Source organism: Papaver somniferum, chromosome 8 (assembly GCF_003573695.1).
Source record: "Papaver somniferum cultivar HN1 chromosome 8, ASM357369v1, whole genome shotgun sequence".
NCBI classification, from domain to species: Eukaryota; Viridiplantae; Streptophyta; class Magnoliopsida; order Ranunculales; family Papaveraceae; genus Papaver; species Papaver somniferum.
In genome coordinates this window covers 65,326,804-65,343,931 of record NC_039365.1, presented here as the reverse complement: position 1 = coordinate 65,343,931, position 17,128 = coordinate 65,326,804, and the positions used below count along the sequence as shown (strand labels likewise).

Here is a 17,128-nt window from a genome sequence, read left to right as displayed (position 1 = left end):
CATATCATATTAATTGGTATAACAAAGACGTGCGGATTGATGAAATCTACCTATCTCTCCTTTAGGGGGAGTATTAGCTTTGTTATTATAATGTCAACAACGACATTTAAAGGATTGAATGAATGCAGGTTATTGTGTTGTTGAATTCGGGAATCAAGCGTATGTGTAATGAATTCTTGTAATTTGTTTATCCATATGATTGTAAGAGTTTTATCACTAAAATTAACAAAGGGGGAGATTGTTAGAGCATAGCTCGGTTGAACCCACCAAGCGTTGGTATGTCAAGCTTGGTTGTCATATTTTAGTGAATCAAAACTCATTTTAAGAGTCGCTTGATTATGTACTAGAGTCAACTTCGTATAGGTTGGCTTGAAAGTATTAGGATCTGAGACATTACAAATATTGCGAACACTTGAAGAAGTGAAGAATTAAGAAGATACAACGACAATATCATCCTTCCACTTGAGGTTAGTGATATTTGACTTGAACTGTTTCATTCCCTAACGTATCTTTCAAGTTTCGTGCATATTGAAAACGAAACTGTGAAACATGAACACTCTAGATAGACATAGTATTAAGGAATACAATATGAAGTTTATTGCTTAACCATTGAAATTTATAGATAAAACATCGACATAATCGTTCAAATGCTATTGTGATTATGTATGGGTATGAGGTGAGGATTTCATCCTAGGAAACAATGTTTTACATGTGTTTTAAGGAAGTAAGTTCATAAACTTGTTTATGAATCGAAAAGGAAATCGCCAGGCGTTATTGGGATTGTTATTCATTGCATATCTTGTGAACATCCAATATGTGTGATTTAGTATAACCGCTCACGACTTGTTAGTGTTCTTGGTAAAATTATTCACAAAGGCCTGACTTATGTATTGGTATGACTTTTATTAGTGAAACCAATCTTAAGTAATCATCTGAGATTGTATGATCGAGTTTTGTTGAACCGAATCTGGGTAAAGGGGTATTGATCCTTGTATGAGGTGCATCAAGTTTGTAGCAGAAAGGGGAATCGATCTTATGGACATGTGCAACACATTTTTAGGCAAAGGGGAACCAATCATATGGACATGTGCAACACATATAAGTTAGATACCATATATATGTAGGGAACCGATCCTAGTACCTAGTCAACCGAATTTTGGAAAGCTAGCGTGACTATGCACAATACTCACATGGAGGTAGAACCGAAACTTGTTTTGGTAGAACCGTTAAACCCATGATTTGTGATTGAGTGTTTCTTAATCAATCGCATAGTTCTTGAAAGTCAGATGAACCAATTCTAAACTTGTTTGGAAGTGTGGAAAATCGGTTTCAAGGTTGTAAGTATGAAAGAGGACTTACAAAGTAAGGATGTCGGCATACTTTGAACACGTACATTAATGTTTATCTTTTATTGTTCAAAGTTATTCCTTAATAGCTACAGGAAGAAAATCCCAGGATCGAAATATAAATAAGTTAAGAATTTTTTAATTAAGGTTGTTAATTTTATTTTAGGAAAATGAGAATTAGTAATATGCATTTACTAGTTGGGATTTTCCAAAGAGATTTTCGGTCATTTTTTTGGACAGAGCATTTCCAGGAACTATGAAAACCGAATTTGGAATATATTGAATATCTTTGAGAATATTTTAAGTTTTAGAAATTCCTTGGTGTCCAAACTTCCTTGTCTATGAATACTTGAAGTTTGCATTTCGAGAAAACTAATCCTTCGTGACAACAAACTTCCTCGGTTGTGTTGTTACTGGTGATTCCGCCTATTCAGAGAGGAGAGTAACCTAATTAGGTGAAATTTCTTACGACCGCTCAGTTTAAAGTCTTCTTTGGGATTGAGAAGCTCTACGAGTACCGTTGGTGGGAAACTAGATAATTGTGGTTTATCTTGTATTTTCGATTGATTTGATTGACTAACGGTGGTTGAAATTTGATTGCACCTAGTTTGTTTATGCTTGGGAATCTTCTCTTCTGATATAAGATTCACTCAAACTAGATCGAAGTTTCGACAGGGATCTTTAGATTGTTGTTAGTTCTAAAGACGATCTTGTGATAATCCATTGCTAACAGACTCCATTCTGTGTATGATTGATCACAAGAGATTCAAGTTGTTGTGTGTATGTGTTTATTGAAGAACTAAGAAGATTTGAAGACAAAGAAGATATTGAAGATTTATGATTTGGGGTTCATAATCTTTGGTGTGCACAATACTTGTTTCGGTATAATAGGATCCAACTATAATTAGTTTATCCTTGTGGTGGATTAGATTGATTAGTTGTGTAGATCGGAATCAATACAATTCTTTGTGATTAAAAGTATTGATTGCAAAATCTTAACAATTACCTTTGGTGATTGAACATAAGATAGATCTAAGAACCTGACGAAGGAGTTTATGTTAAGATAAACATAAGAGCCTTTGTCCGACCACATCACTTGGTTGAATAGAGTTGATACCAAATAGATTTGTTGTTCCTTTACTGTTTGGAATACGAACCAAAGGAATTGTTCCAAGTACGTGACTTATTCATAAGTTGGAGGCTTGGGAATACATACGGAACTAGGTGAATTAGAGGTTTAGTTACTTGGTATCAACTATACGAAGTTAGGTTTAATTTTGTGTAGCGGCTTAATCCTGAGAGTATTCAATTCTGGACAAGGTCCCGGGGTTTTTCTACATTTTCGGTTTCATCATTAACAAAATCTTGCTGTGTCATTTACGTTATATTTTCGCATTATAATTGTTTTATTATAATTAGAATAAATTACACAAACATTAATTTCTATTTACTTGATAAGCAATCCTATTGTGTTTCGTTAAGTCCGAACCCTTTTTATCAAGTAAACATACTTCGTTGTTGTATTGTCTCAATCTCGTATTCATATACGATCACACGAAGTGTGAACCGATTAGTTTCATTCTCTCGACTCAGTCCATAGACAATCACTTTTGGAGAAAGGACTTATAGGTAGGAAAAGTTTTAGGTTGAGGTATATTTGGGTACCCTCGCCTTTTCACAATCCATTGAGGGTGAGAAGATATCAACTTCCTAATCTGATTGATAAGGTTTACATCTTCTCTTCGAGATTGTTTATTTTTGTTTTTGACAGCTACCACATTACCTTGATTATCTGTTTGCAGGATGAGTTTCCCACATTGCATCTGTTGAGCCCATTGTAAGCCTTCTAGAAATGCAAGTGCTTCAGCCTGATCGATGTCTCGAGCTGAAATAACAAGAGATTTACCCTGCACAATCACGCACTATTATGGCCAATCCATCTCTATGACTATTTTTTAACATATAAGCATCAACATTAAAAGTAAACCAATCTAAAGGGGGTGGTTACCATTTTCGACGCAAGTTACATGCATGTCTATTGCTATCATGGCTATGTTGAGTAGATGGAATATCAATATGAATGGTATGGCAGTATGCAAAAATATTATGCATTGTTGAATAAGGGTTAGGCTTCACGTGTTGAAATACTAATGCACATCTTGATTTCCATATATGCCGTATAGTGATGATAAAAAGATTGAGCAGATGTTCTTGTTTGAAGGATACTGGATTTTGCTTATCTACCCACGGGAAAAACCATTCTTGCAGATTATTAACTTTATTAATCTAATGCAAAATCATTTCTGAGGTTGCAAAACAGATTTCCCGTGCATATGTGCAATGGAGGAAGAGATGTGTTGTTGATTCTGGTTGAAGACCACACATTGGGCATAGTTGCGATTGTGTTGATGAGTATTTGAAGAGGACTGTAGAGACACTCAAACCATTATGTGCTATCTTCCATAAAAACATATGCACCTTGTAAGGAAGTTTCAAATGCCAGAGTTTTAGCCAAAAAAGCTCCGGGTATGCTGCTATTTGATTATTGAGTTGTAGTTGCTGCGTGATAAGGCATTTATATGTTGAACCAACTGTGAAATCCCCTGTTCTTGTAAGAGACCACTGAATAGAATCAGCCGTATTAGGAACTAACTTGATATGAGAGATTCTGTTAATCTTATTTGCGGTGAAATGTTGTTGTAGTCTTGGGTAGTTACATTGTACATTCTCCATAAAATCACAAAGATTATACTGTTAGGCCTCTTGTAGAGTAGCAGTCGAAGAGATTATACTTTTAGATAACCAATGATGTTTCCAAGGCTTTCTAGATTTTCCATCTCCCACATTCCAGATATAGTGTTGTTTCACTATCTCCAACCCTTGAAGAATACTTTTCCATATCCACGTACTCTTAGCAGGAAGGGAATCAATAAGTAAGTCTTTATCTTTAAAATACCTGGATATAAGTATTTGAACCCAAAGAGCCTCTGATTCAGTCAGTATCCTCTATGACAATTTAGTTAACATAGCCAGATTAAACAGATGAGGGTCTTTGAATTCTAAACGACCAAGTCTTTTTGGTAGACAGAAAGACTTCCAAGACTTTTGATGTTTTCTTATTCCACCAATATTGTCTTTGCAGGCTAGTCATTGCTTGAATAGTCTTTTCAGGCATCAAAAAATAATTCATATGATAATTAGCCATTGTATTCACCACTGAGTGTATTTGAGTTGATTTTCCACCTTGGTTGGTATGATAATAGGCAACCACATAATAGAGTTAGAGTTAGACTAGATAAATCATTACTAATTCTTTGATGATGAAATACAAAGATGCTCTAATATATCATTTGCTGCCAGTTGGGCCGATCATTCACCCATTCTATTGCATACTGATCCTGCAACTTATCTTTTGAGACGAGATTTTCGTTGCTGTGAAGTATGGTTTAAACATCCAAAATTTAAGGAAGTGATTGCCAGTCATTGGAACAGTAAGAAACAAAGAACTGCAGCTTATACTTTGGCAGCCAACTTGAAAGACACAAAGCAGACTCTTCTAAAGTGGAAACAACAAACATTCGGAGAATTATCTTCTTTAATATCTTTGCTACAAACTCAGTTATCATAGGCACTTGAATCTCATCAAGATCAACAGACTATTCAATCTTTACAACAACAACTAGCTTCTTTATATGAGACTAAGAATATAATTACTTACCAACAATCAAGAGAGAAAGTGCTGAAACATGAAGATAGAAACTCTAGATACTTCCACTCAAGAGCTAATTATCGAAGCAAGCGTAATCAAATAGATGTTATACATGACAGTCAGGGTAATTGGCAGACAATTAGAGAAAATATTTGCAATATCCTTGTGCAACATTTCCAGAATGTCACTACTACTTCTCAGCCTCCTTTAAATCCAGAATTTGTCTCTTATTCCCAAGTGTTTTTTGGATGAAGATAACATCTATTTGCTTCAACAGCCAACTCAAGAAGAGATCAGAGACATAGTTTTCAGCACCAACCCATGGGCAGCCCCAGGACCGGATGGATTTCAAGCTGCACTTTATCAACAACATTGGAATATAGTAGGACCAACAGTAACTCAAATGGTACAATCCTTATTCTCAAATGGTTATTTACTTAAACAATTCAATCATACTTTTCAGGTCCTTATTCCTAAAAGTGAAATTGTTTTGTTTATATAGTTTGAAATCTCTTCGTGCCTGAACGCGAGAAGCCTTGCATTAAAAAAAACTGGAGGTGGGAAAATCTACATTTTCGGTATGCCACTCCGCGAGTAAGGATCACCGCGAGCAGCCCATTTTCAGGTTTTCATGCTAATAGATGTAATAGAGTAGTGGCTCGCGATGTATACTGCATATGGCGCAATAGCAAACCAGGCTACGACTGATTCTATTTTGGACATATCACAACTTAGAGCATTTCCATTAGACTCTGGAAGTATTATTTGTTTCATTATATATTGGATTTTAAATCCCATTTGACATAAATTCATCTTTAATAGTTAAGTCCTACAAACTAGGAGGGATGCGATATTAGATACAAAGGTGTTGAAAATTTATGGCTAAGAAACTCCAAAATTTAAAAAATTTCCTTAAGAGGTTGAGTAAGGAGCAATATAGGAGAGTTGAAAATAGGATGAAAGAACTAACTTAACAAATAAATGATTTCAATCTGAAAGAAGAGAACACAAAACTCATAGAGAAGACTTCTTGTGTAGAGAACAATGGAAGGTAGAACTCAAACACATAAGGTTTGATGAATATATGAAATGGAAAAGCAGAGCTAAAGTACAACACTTCAAAGATGGAGAAACCAACGCAAAGTATCTGCACCAGATAGCAAATGGAATAAAAGGGGAAATACAGTGCATAAGCTGGTCATTAATGGGGAAGACAATTTAAATCAAGCTGAGCTTAAGAAAGAATTCACAAATTATTTCTCAAACTTGTTCGCTGATAAATTTGAATGGAGACCACAATTAGAAGCAACTGAGTTTTCCAAAATTTCTGAAGAAGAGAGTCAATGGTTAGAGCAGTTCCTATGGATTCAACAAACTTAAAGTTTGTTGAATTTGATCCCACCATGGACTCAACAAACATGAAAAACAGATGTACAAACCAACAAATTTGTTGGTTTGTTCATTGAGTTGGAAGATGTAGAGCGCGCTTGATGAACTATCGCGCGATGGAAGCAAAAACACCAGCGTTTGACGAAGAAACGCTGGCGTGTGATGCTTTACCGCCCCTCACATCTTATCTCTCCAAGTCTTGTTTATTATATTAGAGTTTGTTTTTTATTATTTGTTTTATTAGTTAAATAATCAGTGGGACCCAACTCTTATTAGTTTATATTAATAAAATCACTAGTGGGATCCTAAAATATCAGATTTGTTGATTTTGCCTTGGTTTCCCATAGTGCAGAAACATGTTTGTTCATCCACGTGGCTCAACAAAAGAAATTTTCTGTTGATTTCCATAGGAATTGCCCTTAGTAAGAGCATTTGAGGAAGAGGAGATATGAAATATCATCAAGTCATGTGGAAAAAATAGATCCTCAGGACCTGCCGGCTATCCTCTTGAATTTTATAAGGTTGCTTGACCAATTCTGAAAGGAGATATAATGGTAGTGGATAAAGAATTATGGGAAGAAGAGAAGGTGAATTGGAGGCTAAATTTCTCATTTATCAGTTTGACACCAAAGAGAGAAGAAGCTAGCTGCCCAAAGCACTTGAGACCTATAAGTTTGGTGGGAAGCATATACAAGATATTATCAAAAGTGTTAGAAAATAGATTCAAGACAGTGATTCCCCAACTCATATCAGAACATCAAGGTGCATTTATAAAAGGAAAACAAATTCAAGATGGTATTTTAGTGGCTGGAGAACTAATTGATGAAAGACTTAAATCCAAAGTTCCAGGAATCCTTTGTAAATTAGACATAGAAAAAGCCTTTGACAATATCAATTAGCATTGTATTGATTCTTTGCTAGAAAGCTCAGGTTTGGTGAAAAATGGAGAAGATGGATATACTGGAGCAGTCATTTGCACAATCTTCAATCCTTGTTAATGGTTGCTCAACAGAGAAGTTCAAAAACCAAAAAAGGCTTAGACAAGGTGATTCTCTATCACCCTTCCTGTTTATTCTAGTGGTTGAGATTCTTATTAAACTGTTGAATAAGGGAGAGCAACCGAATATGACAACAGGTTTTAATGTGCATGATCAGATCAGTGTGTCCCATCTCCAATTTGCAGGTGACCCACTGATTTTTCTGGATGCAAAGGATAAATGGTGGAAAATCTGGTTATGATTTTACAGGTATATATATGAGGCTATTATAGGCCTTAGAGTGAATCTGGAGAAAAGCACAGTGATAAGTCTGGGAGCATACCATAAAATTCAAGGCATTACAAAGATTCTCAACTGCAAGATAAAATCTCTTCCATTTAAATATCTGGGAATGCCTCTTGGATCCACAGTTAGGCAGAGCAGTGTAGAGATCCCAATAATTGAGAAGATGCAGAAAAATCTAGCAAAATGGAAGAGAAGATTTCTATCTAAAGCTCATAAACTACTGCTCATAAACAGTGCATTAGTAAGTTTGCCCATCTGTTTTATGTCTTTTCTACATATGCCAGTAGTAATAGAAAAGAAACTGATTAGTATCATGAGGGATTTTCTTTGGGGAGATACCTCAGAGAGGAAGAAGATCAGCTGGATATCATGGAAAAAAGTTGGCAAACCTAAGAAATTAGGAGGGATTGGCATCGGAAGCTTGAGAGAAACAAACAAAGCCTCAATGGTTGAATGAAGTTGGAGATTCACTAAAGATAAACTAACACTTTGTAGGAAAGTAATATAGTACAAGACCAAATTTGAATATAGTGATATGTGACCTCTAGAATACAAACTTCCACATGGGAGAGGGTTCTGGAAAGGAATCCAGCAACATAGTGCATTTGTACTGAGGTCAGAATTGGAAATGGGGAAACAATAAATTTCTGGTTAGATATTTGGAAAGGAAATACGACCCTGTTTAAGATATTCCTAACTGCTTTCAAAGCTGTAAAGAACAAAAAAGTCAAAATTGTTGAGGTGATTCAAAATAGGAGATGGAGAATACAACTTAAGTTAAATCCCGTTCAGGAAGTGATAAATGAATTCTCTCAATTGATTACCTATTTGGGATCTCCTCCAAGTCTGGGTGCTGATATGAAATCCATTAGTCAAAATACATCATGGCTATAACCTAGTCAAGGCAAGAGATAGTCCATGAATCCACTAATTCCTACGAGAAATAAAACATGTTACGTGGGGGAATTTTCATGGGATATTGGTTTGGTGGTTTACAACAACATGCAGCGTGGCAACACCCCATGACAAGAAAGTAACAAGTAGTGGTGACGGTTAAGAACAGTTGAAGAGATGATGGAATAATGGTTTACAATCTTCCGGAAACTTCTCTAGCATAATGGGCATAACTTTACCATTATCTCCACTATCTTCATCTTTTCACGACTTCTACTACTTATGAGGAAACAATGTGTCCCTTACAACTATAAATATAATACTTTGTATATTCAGAAGATAGAACAACCTTATCATTCTCAAGCTCTGCTTCTTTCATAGTTAGACAACCTCACACATAACAATTCAGTCATCATTGATTTTCTTAACTTTCTTTGCTTTGCCTCCCCTAAAATCAACCCATCTTCTCTCTTTGTAACCGATGCAACAAATTTCTTGGTTTACGCTCGTTTTGTACATTTTTTTTTATTTTCGAACCTAAAAAAAGTACTTCGACATTACATTGTTTTACCTAGAAGTAATTTTTGGGTATAAATAATTGGCGACCACAATCGAAGATCAACCTCTCGGATATAAATTCAATTATTTAATCGTCTAGAAGAATAATGAAATGGTGGATCTTAGGTCTGGATCAGTAACCAGTCCCAACTCAGGCTCAACAGCCACCCCTAATACCAACAACACCAGTGGCGGAACTCCAGAGATCACTCCTCAAAACACCTCCATTGTAAAAACTAACACTCATCTCCATACCGCTGAAGATGTTAGAAACAAGGAGTAAGCACCACCAACCATAGCTGATTTAATGAAAGCCAAGAGACCTTGAATGAAACTCAAGTAGCCATTCCACCGCCCAGAATGAGGTTATTACCTATCTTAAGACCCTAACAGAGCATTTGACGCCGGAGCAACGTCATTGCGAGATTAAGCAAGCTAGGAACGCATCTGTCACCGGTGCCAGTGCTTCCAAAGTTAACGCTCAGGAAGACGATGAGGTGCGTGCTGTCACTGACTGCATACCAGAGAGAAGTCACCCGCATCAAAATTTCGTCAGTCGTGAAGATATGGAAAGGCTCCCATGGAATCGTGGGAAGGAAGATTTTGCTTCATTCCATCAACACCATCCTCCCTACCCAGTATAGATCCATAGGATGCCGCTGCCATGGGGGTATTCATCTCTTCTTTTCTCATTATATGATGGTACTGGAAACTCCAGAGAACATGTCTCTCGATTCCTAGAGTCGTTAGGAGAACATGAGTATTATCAGGTTTTACGAATCAAATAATTCTCAAAGTCTCTCACCGGGAGAGCCTACACGTGGCAAAATAATATCTCTTCTAACAACATCTCCAGTTGGTCTCAGATAGTTGATATTTTTATAAAAAATATTTCCTTGTCTCGGAGCAAATCACACTTTCAGACTTGGGCAGAATATTCCAAAGAAATACTGAGCACCCAAACGATTATGTGAAAAGGTTCAGGACTCAAGCTCTCGACTGCCACGACCAGAACGTGACTGAACTACAATTAGTGGAGCTCTATATCAACGGTATGATTCCTGTCTACCGTATCATGTTAGAAATTTACGATTTCAAACCTTCTCCGAGCTACATGATGCTGCCAAGCGGTCGGCAACGACGACTCTAACCATGTTGGAAAGAACAAGGCCTGTCAGAGAGGAAGGTCGTGGAGACACTCCCGGAAATAGGATCCTAGCAAACAAGCAATACTCTGTTCAACCATCCATAGGTATTGTCATCGACGAAGGGACTAAGAGGAAGGCTACACCTCAGCCGGGATCGCAGACTAGACGCTCTGCATCAACTGCAACCCCAACGGCGACGCTAGTACCGACCCAAGGAAGAAACCCAACCAAAGATTCGTGTTATCAACAACAACAACATCAACATCCAAAAGCATATCAAGCATCTCCAGATTTTCCCTTTCCCATGGAGGAGGTCCTCGAACTACTGGAGGTATGGATACAAGACGGAGCTATCAAGTTACCACATGTGCAACGCCCGCTAACTGCTGAAGAAATGTTAGACCCAAAGTATTATCGCTTTCACATATTTGTCAACCACCCCATTATTGAGTGCAATGGCTTGAAGCGTATCTTTAAGGAAAATATCGAGTCAGGAGAACTACAACTGGGGACTAAAGGTATTCACAAACACCACCCCTCCCCGTCACAAGCTTTACTCTTTCTGGAGATTCTGTCAACAAAACTTTACAATCTATGATGGAAGGAATGTGAGCTTCACCATCTCTCAAGGGCACAACACAAGGATATTTTCTCTGCTCTTAACCGTGTCATATTTGGTAAGAGTTTGTCCTTCACTGAAAAAGCTACTATATATCCCGAGCCTTCTTTGGAAGACATAGCCATCAAACAAAACGAGAAGCATGTCTTGGGACTTCTCACTACTGCTTGCCTCAAGAGTGCTGAGTTTGAGCAGGTGCTAATCGATGCGGGGAATGATGTCAACATCATCACCATCAAGACTTTGAGGACGACGGAAATCTCCAAAGATGAAGCTACGCACTCACTGTCCATAATCAAGGATTCTGAAGGGAGGTCCAATAGCGCTTATGGCTACATCATTCTTAAGGTAAAAATGAATGATTTTCAGACGTATGTCAAGTTTCATATTATCAAAGAAGATCCAAGTTATGATATGGGCCATGGATTAGTAGCAATAAAACGAGGATAAGTGTATCTCCTTTGTTAGCGTCAACACCTCCAGGGCTCTCAAACAAGCCGGCAAATCCCGAAGACTACCTATCAGACGAATTTCACCACATAATGGATTTGGATGTGAAGCAGTTGCCAGGAGAGGACATGGGGCCATATGTCCGTAGTTTTCGCGCATAAGTAAGTCATATTCAACCAACTCCCTTGCAACCAGCTATCCCACATCCCATCAAAGCTTAGGGACTTGACCCGAATATCAACCCCAAATTGACTCGGCTATGCGAATGAAAAACTGATCCTTTTCAATATTTTATTAAACGGAAAATGGGGCATTTGTCCAAATATTTTTAAAACATGGTTCTAATAGACGAGTAGAAATTATTACGGGTGAAATGGACAAAAAAAGATAGCAAGGATGAAACTGGATTCATCCTGGCTTAAACTTAAAAAATAGCGAGGATGAAACTGGATGCATCCTGATGTAAATTAAAAATAAGAAAAAGTATTTGAAAATGGGTAGGATGAAACTGTATACATCCTGGCTATTTTAACATTTTTGTCAATTTAAACAGTATCAAAATCTAGATGTCTTTTTCACCCAGGAATTGTTGATTTTGGTCTTTTTAACCAATTTTGTGTTTATTAAATGGGTAAAGGTCGTTTCCGCTGAAATAAAAAACCTAGTAACCGATCATCATAGAGATATGTCATGAGCCTGAGATACCGAAATCCAACTCCTTTCAAGTTGGAGGCACGGTCAATAAAATTACTGCTCCCTTGAAGAAGAGCCGTATTTGATCATTGAAGTCATTCCAACTTCTAAAATTTTGCCCACTGAATGTGGTGAACTTTCTATGGATATTATGCATCTTGTGCTAGTAGAAAGATTTGACAATAAGGTTTGTTAATCACCGATGGTTTTTTTATTCGATAGAAATGTCCAATTAATAATACACATGACTTACATGTATCTATGACTTTAGAAAACCACAATGTACGTAGTACGTACCGACCCTCGCAAAAATATCATTAATAGTGGCTGGTCGACACAGTCTCCATGTCGGTATTTGCTTGGATGAAGGTTAAAAGTTTATGTGTCACCTCTCGTACACGCACACGTGGCTGTCCTAGTATGGGTATTTTCAAAGTAACGTCTACTCCTCCTGATAGTCCCCTCTCTCTCTCTTTCAGATACGTTATGCAACAAACAAAATAAAATCAAAACAGCTGGAGACCCACAGAAACAAAAGACTTGTTTCCCAAAGAACCGTTGCAGCTCTCAGTTCACCTCTATTCACATTATTTTTCTGTCTTTTAAATAAGGTTTCACATTTTGAAATTGATAGTGTGATTTTCTAGGGGGGTTTTAGATTTTGGTGGTTACAGAAAATTATGAGAGATGCAGAGATCACGTAAAGCTCTTCTCCAAAGAAGAAGTAGCGTTTCATTCGAAATCAATAACGGAACAACTACAAACCACATGTATAATGTTATTTTGTCACTCATTGTTATTTGGTGGCTCTTTTTCCCTGTCTTGATTGGTCATAGTGATAACCATACAGGTAAAAAACTCTTTCTATTTTTATACAGATTTCCTATTTTGATCAATCTCAATTGTGATTAGTTTAAAATTTCTTATTCTACTCAAAGAACATCATAAACAATTTGACTTCCACTATGTGTTGATTTACAACAATGCGACTTAATCTGTGCTCTGTTTGGTTTGAATTTCTATACTGTTGCTATAACTGATTACTGAGGATTCTTATTTTGTATGATTTAGATGGATCTGGGGTTGTTCCAGTAGGCGAATCCACATGGGATGATACTGAGCAGGTTGTAAATGAAGGATTTGATTCTGGAACTGGGATTCAATATGTTTTTACAGATTCTAAGGATTCCGATCTGGATATATGCAATGCAATCTCGGAGGCTAAATGCACTAGCAACGAAATACTACCAACTCTCAAAGAAAATGTTACCGCCTCAGAATTAGTTGAACAGATGAAGAAATTAGAGACTTCATTTATAGGGCCAAAAGTGGAAAAGGATTCGACTAGTGTTTTAAGCAATGATAGGCTATCGCATGTAGCTCCAATTGGTCTCGATGAATTCAAGAGTAAACAACTTAGTGGTGCGAAAGCGAAACCTGCAAGTGAACCATCTAATGGAGTTGTTCATAGAGTGGAAGCGGGTGGAACGGAGTACAATTATGCTTCAGCATCCAAGGGAGCAAAAGTTATAGATTTCAATAAAGAAGCCAAGGGGGCTTCTTATATCTTGGGCAAAGACAAAGATAAGTACCTTCGGAATCCCTGTTCTGCCGAAGTGAAATTCGTTGTTATAGAACTTTCAGAAGAAACCCTTGTGGACACGATCGAAGTAGCAAACTTCGAGCATTACTCGTCTAATCTGAGGGATTTTCAGGTACTAGGCAGTTTGGTATATCCCACAGATAAATGGTTACATCTTGGAAATATCACAGCTAAAAATGTGAAGCATGCACAGAGATTCATCCTCGAGGAGCCAAAATGGGTGAGATATCTCAAGTTCTATCTTCTAAACCATTACGGTTCTGGATTCTATTGTACGCTGAGTGCTGTGGGTGTATATGGAATGGATGCTGTAGAACAGATGGTAGAGGATTTGATCTCAGTCCATGAAGAAGTTAATTTGGGGCAGGCACCAATAAGAATAACCCCACAGCCGGTTGAACCTGCAGAGGAAGATGATTGGGATTTTGATAATGAATCTGCACAAGAAAGTACTAACTCGCAACACGAAGTTCCAAAAAACAATGGGAGAAATTCAGTTCCTGATGACCAGCCTCAGCAAGCTGGGAGGATGACTGGGGACACTGCTCTTAAGATACTTTTGCAAAAAGTCAGATCAATGGACTTGGGTTTGTCTGTTCTCGAGCGATACCTGGAGGAGCTGAATTCCAGATATGGCAAAATTTTCAAAGAACTTGATGATGAAATCGTTGCCAAAGATGTACTTCTGTATAAGTACAGAGTTGATATAAAGAAACTTCTTGACAGCAAGGAAATCGTGGTATGTAGTTTTTTTGTTACTCTTCTGGTTGATTAACTTCATTAAATTTTTTTTTTTGCCACCATCTCATTATATGCTTTTATCGCAGGCCAAAAAAGTTGCTGATCTCATTGGTTGGAAATCCCTTGTTTCCTCGCAAGTGAATAATCTAGTCGATGATAGTGTGATTCTCAGGTCAGTTATACTTCTTCAATCTATACAGTGTTGGTTCCCTTTATTTATTATCCTAATTTGATCCTCCATTATGTTGCTCACACTGAAACCAAATGTTGACACCAAAAACCTCAGAGCATATGCTAGTTCCAGCAACTGCAATAGTTTGGTCCTCCTTTATGTCTTTTTTATGGATTGGCAATTCTATAGAAAGAAACGCTTTGCTCTGGATATTTTCATGTCGATACCAACTCTGTGATCTACACATTAAAGTTTAAACATTGGTTATTGACCTTTCCAAAACTAATGATTGGTCTCACATATGTATCACTCAAAAATGCTATGCTCTTTTCTCGGCCAATTCTAGTACCAACGTTGCCTTGAAGGTTGATCGATCTTCTGTGCATGTAAATGTGCTACTTATGCTCTATCTGTTTTCAATGTGTCTCATGTTAGAGCTCGAAACATATATTATCCGTATAATCTCATTTCCCTTCTCATAATTGGATCCCAGTGCTTCCCTGTTTAATGTTGATAGTTTTTTAGTCCTATAGATCTTCTTCAGTTTAATGTCTCGGGACATTTTTTTGTGATCCGCCTTGTGAATCTTTTCGGTTTCAAAACTAAGCCCTTCAAAAGTTTGTAAGCTCCATAGGTGGTCTTTCAATCGATTTAGAAACAGGGACTGTGTTTGCTACCATACCAGACCTATGTATTTACAAATGTCAAACAGCAGAGTGAATCTTACCCATTTTGTACCATATAAAGAAGGGAAAATTGGGAAAATGCCCCAATATGGGGTGCAATGTTGGAAATCTGCCCCGACGTCAAAAATAGTTGGAAAAATGCCCCATTCCGTTAAAATTGCCATCCAACCCAGTTAAGTCACATGTGCATGACAATCATCACCACCAGAACCACCACTAAACCGCCGCCACCACCACCCGAACCTTAAACCTTGAACCCTAAACCTTTAATCCTGAATTTTGAACCCCAAACCCTGAATTCTGAAGGATATATTTGGCTTTTTTTCGCATGTATAAGCTCACACATGTGACTTAACTGGATTTCTAACGGAATGTGATATTTTTCCAACTTTTTAAATGTTGGGGCAGATTTCCAACATTGCAACCAGTTTTGGGGCATTTTTCCAATTCTCCCTATAAAGAATGAATACTGATCTTGAACTTTACGCAGCTTGCGAATAGTTACTCCCATCTTTTCTTGAAATTGCCGAAGTCTTACACATTTTAATTAGAATAATGTTTAGCTGTATGAATTTCTTGCTTGGTTGTGTTGTAATTATTTCTAAAATCCTGCACAAATTTTTCTATGCAGAGCTGAGATCGCAAGGGTTCTGAAAAATCAGATTTACATGGAGAACAAGGGTGTGGTTATTTTGCTTGTTAGTATAATTTTTAGTGGCATAGCTCTATTGAAGCTAGTTATAGATTTAGTTGTGAATTTATTTAGAATACAGAATAAATCCGAGAAATTTATACAGATAAGCTCTTCATGGCTTGTCTTGCTGTTGAGTTCTAGTATTGTAGTTATCATGCTCTTGTAATTCTGTTACATGGTCTTTTTGCATGTATTTATATATATCTACAAGTCATCAAATAAAATATACAACATGTACCGGAGGTAATGCACTGCTACGTATCAGTCGAGTTTCCCTCTTATTAAAATAATGATGGTACTTAGTTCCAGTAGAAAGCAATGTATTAAAATAACAAGAGTTTGGTGACCGTGAAACATGCACTTGGGAAACTAGCAGAAGTTTCCCATTAGCAGAAGTTTTAAGACCACATTCCTTACATTGTCCGGTCAGGTGTGACATAAATTGTGTGTACATATTTCATCATCAAACACGTGTATATAGGAAGATAGTGGAGAGCATGCGGACAAAGTCATCAAAACATGATGACACACACCCATAGCCAAGAAGCCCATTCCGTCGACGTCGGATCCTTATCCGAATAAATCTAAGGGCAGAAGTTAAGATGTACCGAAAACACGATGTACTGCGGAGCACCAAATAACTCCCGAAGAGTTACTTTATCTCATCTCCAAAAGAAGCCAAGATCAACGGTGGAGAGAAGGTGAACTGACATGGACGTGACAGGGGCAGAAGACACTTGTCTGACACGAGCAGCGCCTCAACTACCCGCATTAAACACTCTGAGCAGTGTACGTGTCGATCAGCCCGTGGAACGAACGAGGATGACTCTGCGTGATCAAGCAATGAACGAAGACCTCCGCGTGATGGACACAAAGCACAAGAAGATAAGGTTCCAACGGCCCTCAGAAATGGGTCCCACACTCTAACCCTATAAATACCCCCTCTCCACCAAGAGTGAGGGGATCGGGAAAAATCAGGGAGAGAAGGAGAGAGAAAGATTGTGAGTGTAAGTTTGTCCTTTACGATATACAGACCTATGTAAACTCCAAAGTCACTCGACTATCTCTGTAACCATCAAGTACATAGTGAAACAACAACCCCGTGGATGTAGGCCTTAGTGCTGAACCACGTAAATCCCAGTC

The 17,128-nt window shown here is 37.6% G+C and overlaps 2 protein-coding genes across 2 annotated transcripts; both read left to right on the top strand.

Annotated features, from left to right (window-relative positions):
* Window positions 1-7,386: 7,386 nt before the first annotated feature.
* LOC113305635 lies at window positions 7,387-8,184 on the top strand. The gene is made up of 2 exons (XM_026554649.1): window positions 7,387-7,627; window positions 7,715-8,184. The coding sequence occupies exons 1-2, from the start codon at window positions 7,387-7,389 to the stop codon at window positions 8,182-8,184; spliced, it is 711 nt and encodes a 236-aa protein (XP_026410434.1).
* Window positions 8,185-12,652: 4,468 nt separating this feature from the next.
* On the top strand, window positions 12,653-16,227 carry LOC113304696 (SUN domain-containing protein 4-like). Its single transcript, XM_026553840.1, has 4 exons — window positions 12,653-12,939; window positions 13,161-14,431; window positions 14,520-14,605; window positions 15,923-16,227. Exons 1-4 carry the CDS (start codon window positions 12,777-12,779, stop codon window positions 16,149-16,151), a joined length of 1,749 nt encoding a protein of 582 aa, XP_026409625.1. The 5' UTR covers window positions 12,653-12,776; the 3' UTR covers window positions 16,152-16,227.
* Window positions 16,228-17,128: the final 901 nt, after the last annotated feature.

Bases quoted from the DNA above. Each gene is read 5' to 3' on its own strand.
- LOC113304696 (XM_026553840.1), top strand. From the start codon at position 12,777: ATGCAGAGATCACGTAAAGCTCTTCTCCAAAGAAGAAGTAGCGTTTCA. The intron at 12,940-13,160 runs GTAAAAAACTCT...TGTATGATTTAG, and splicing joins TCATAGTGATAACCATACAG to ATGGATCTGGGGTTGTTCCA. The intron at 14,606-15,922 runs GTCAGTTATACT...TTTTCTATGCAG, and splicing joins GATGATAGTGTGATTCTCAG to AGCTGAGATCGCAAGGGTTC.
- LOC113305635 (XM_026554649.1), top strand. From the start codon at position 7,387: ATGGAGAAGATGGATATACTGGAGCAGTCATTTGCACAATCTTCAATC. The intron at 7,628-7,714 runs GTGACCCACTGA...AGGCTATTATAG, and splicing joins GTCCCATCTCCAATTTGCAG to GCCTTAGAGTGAATCTGGAG.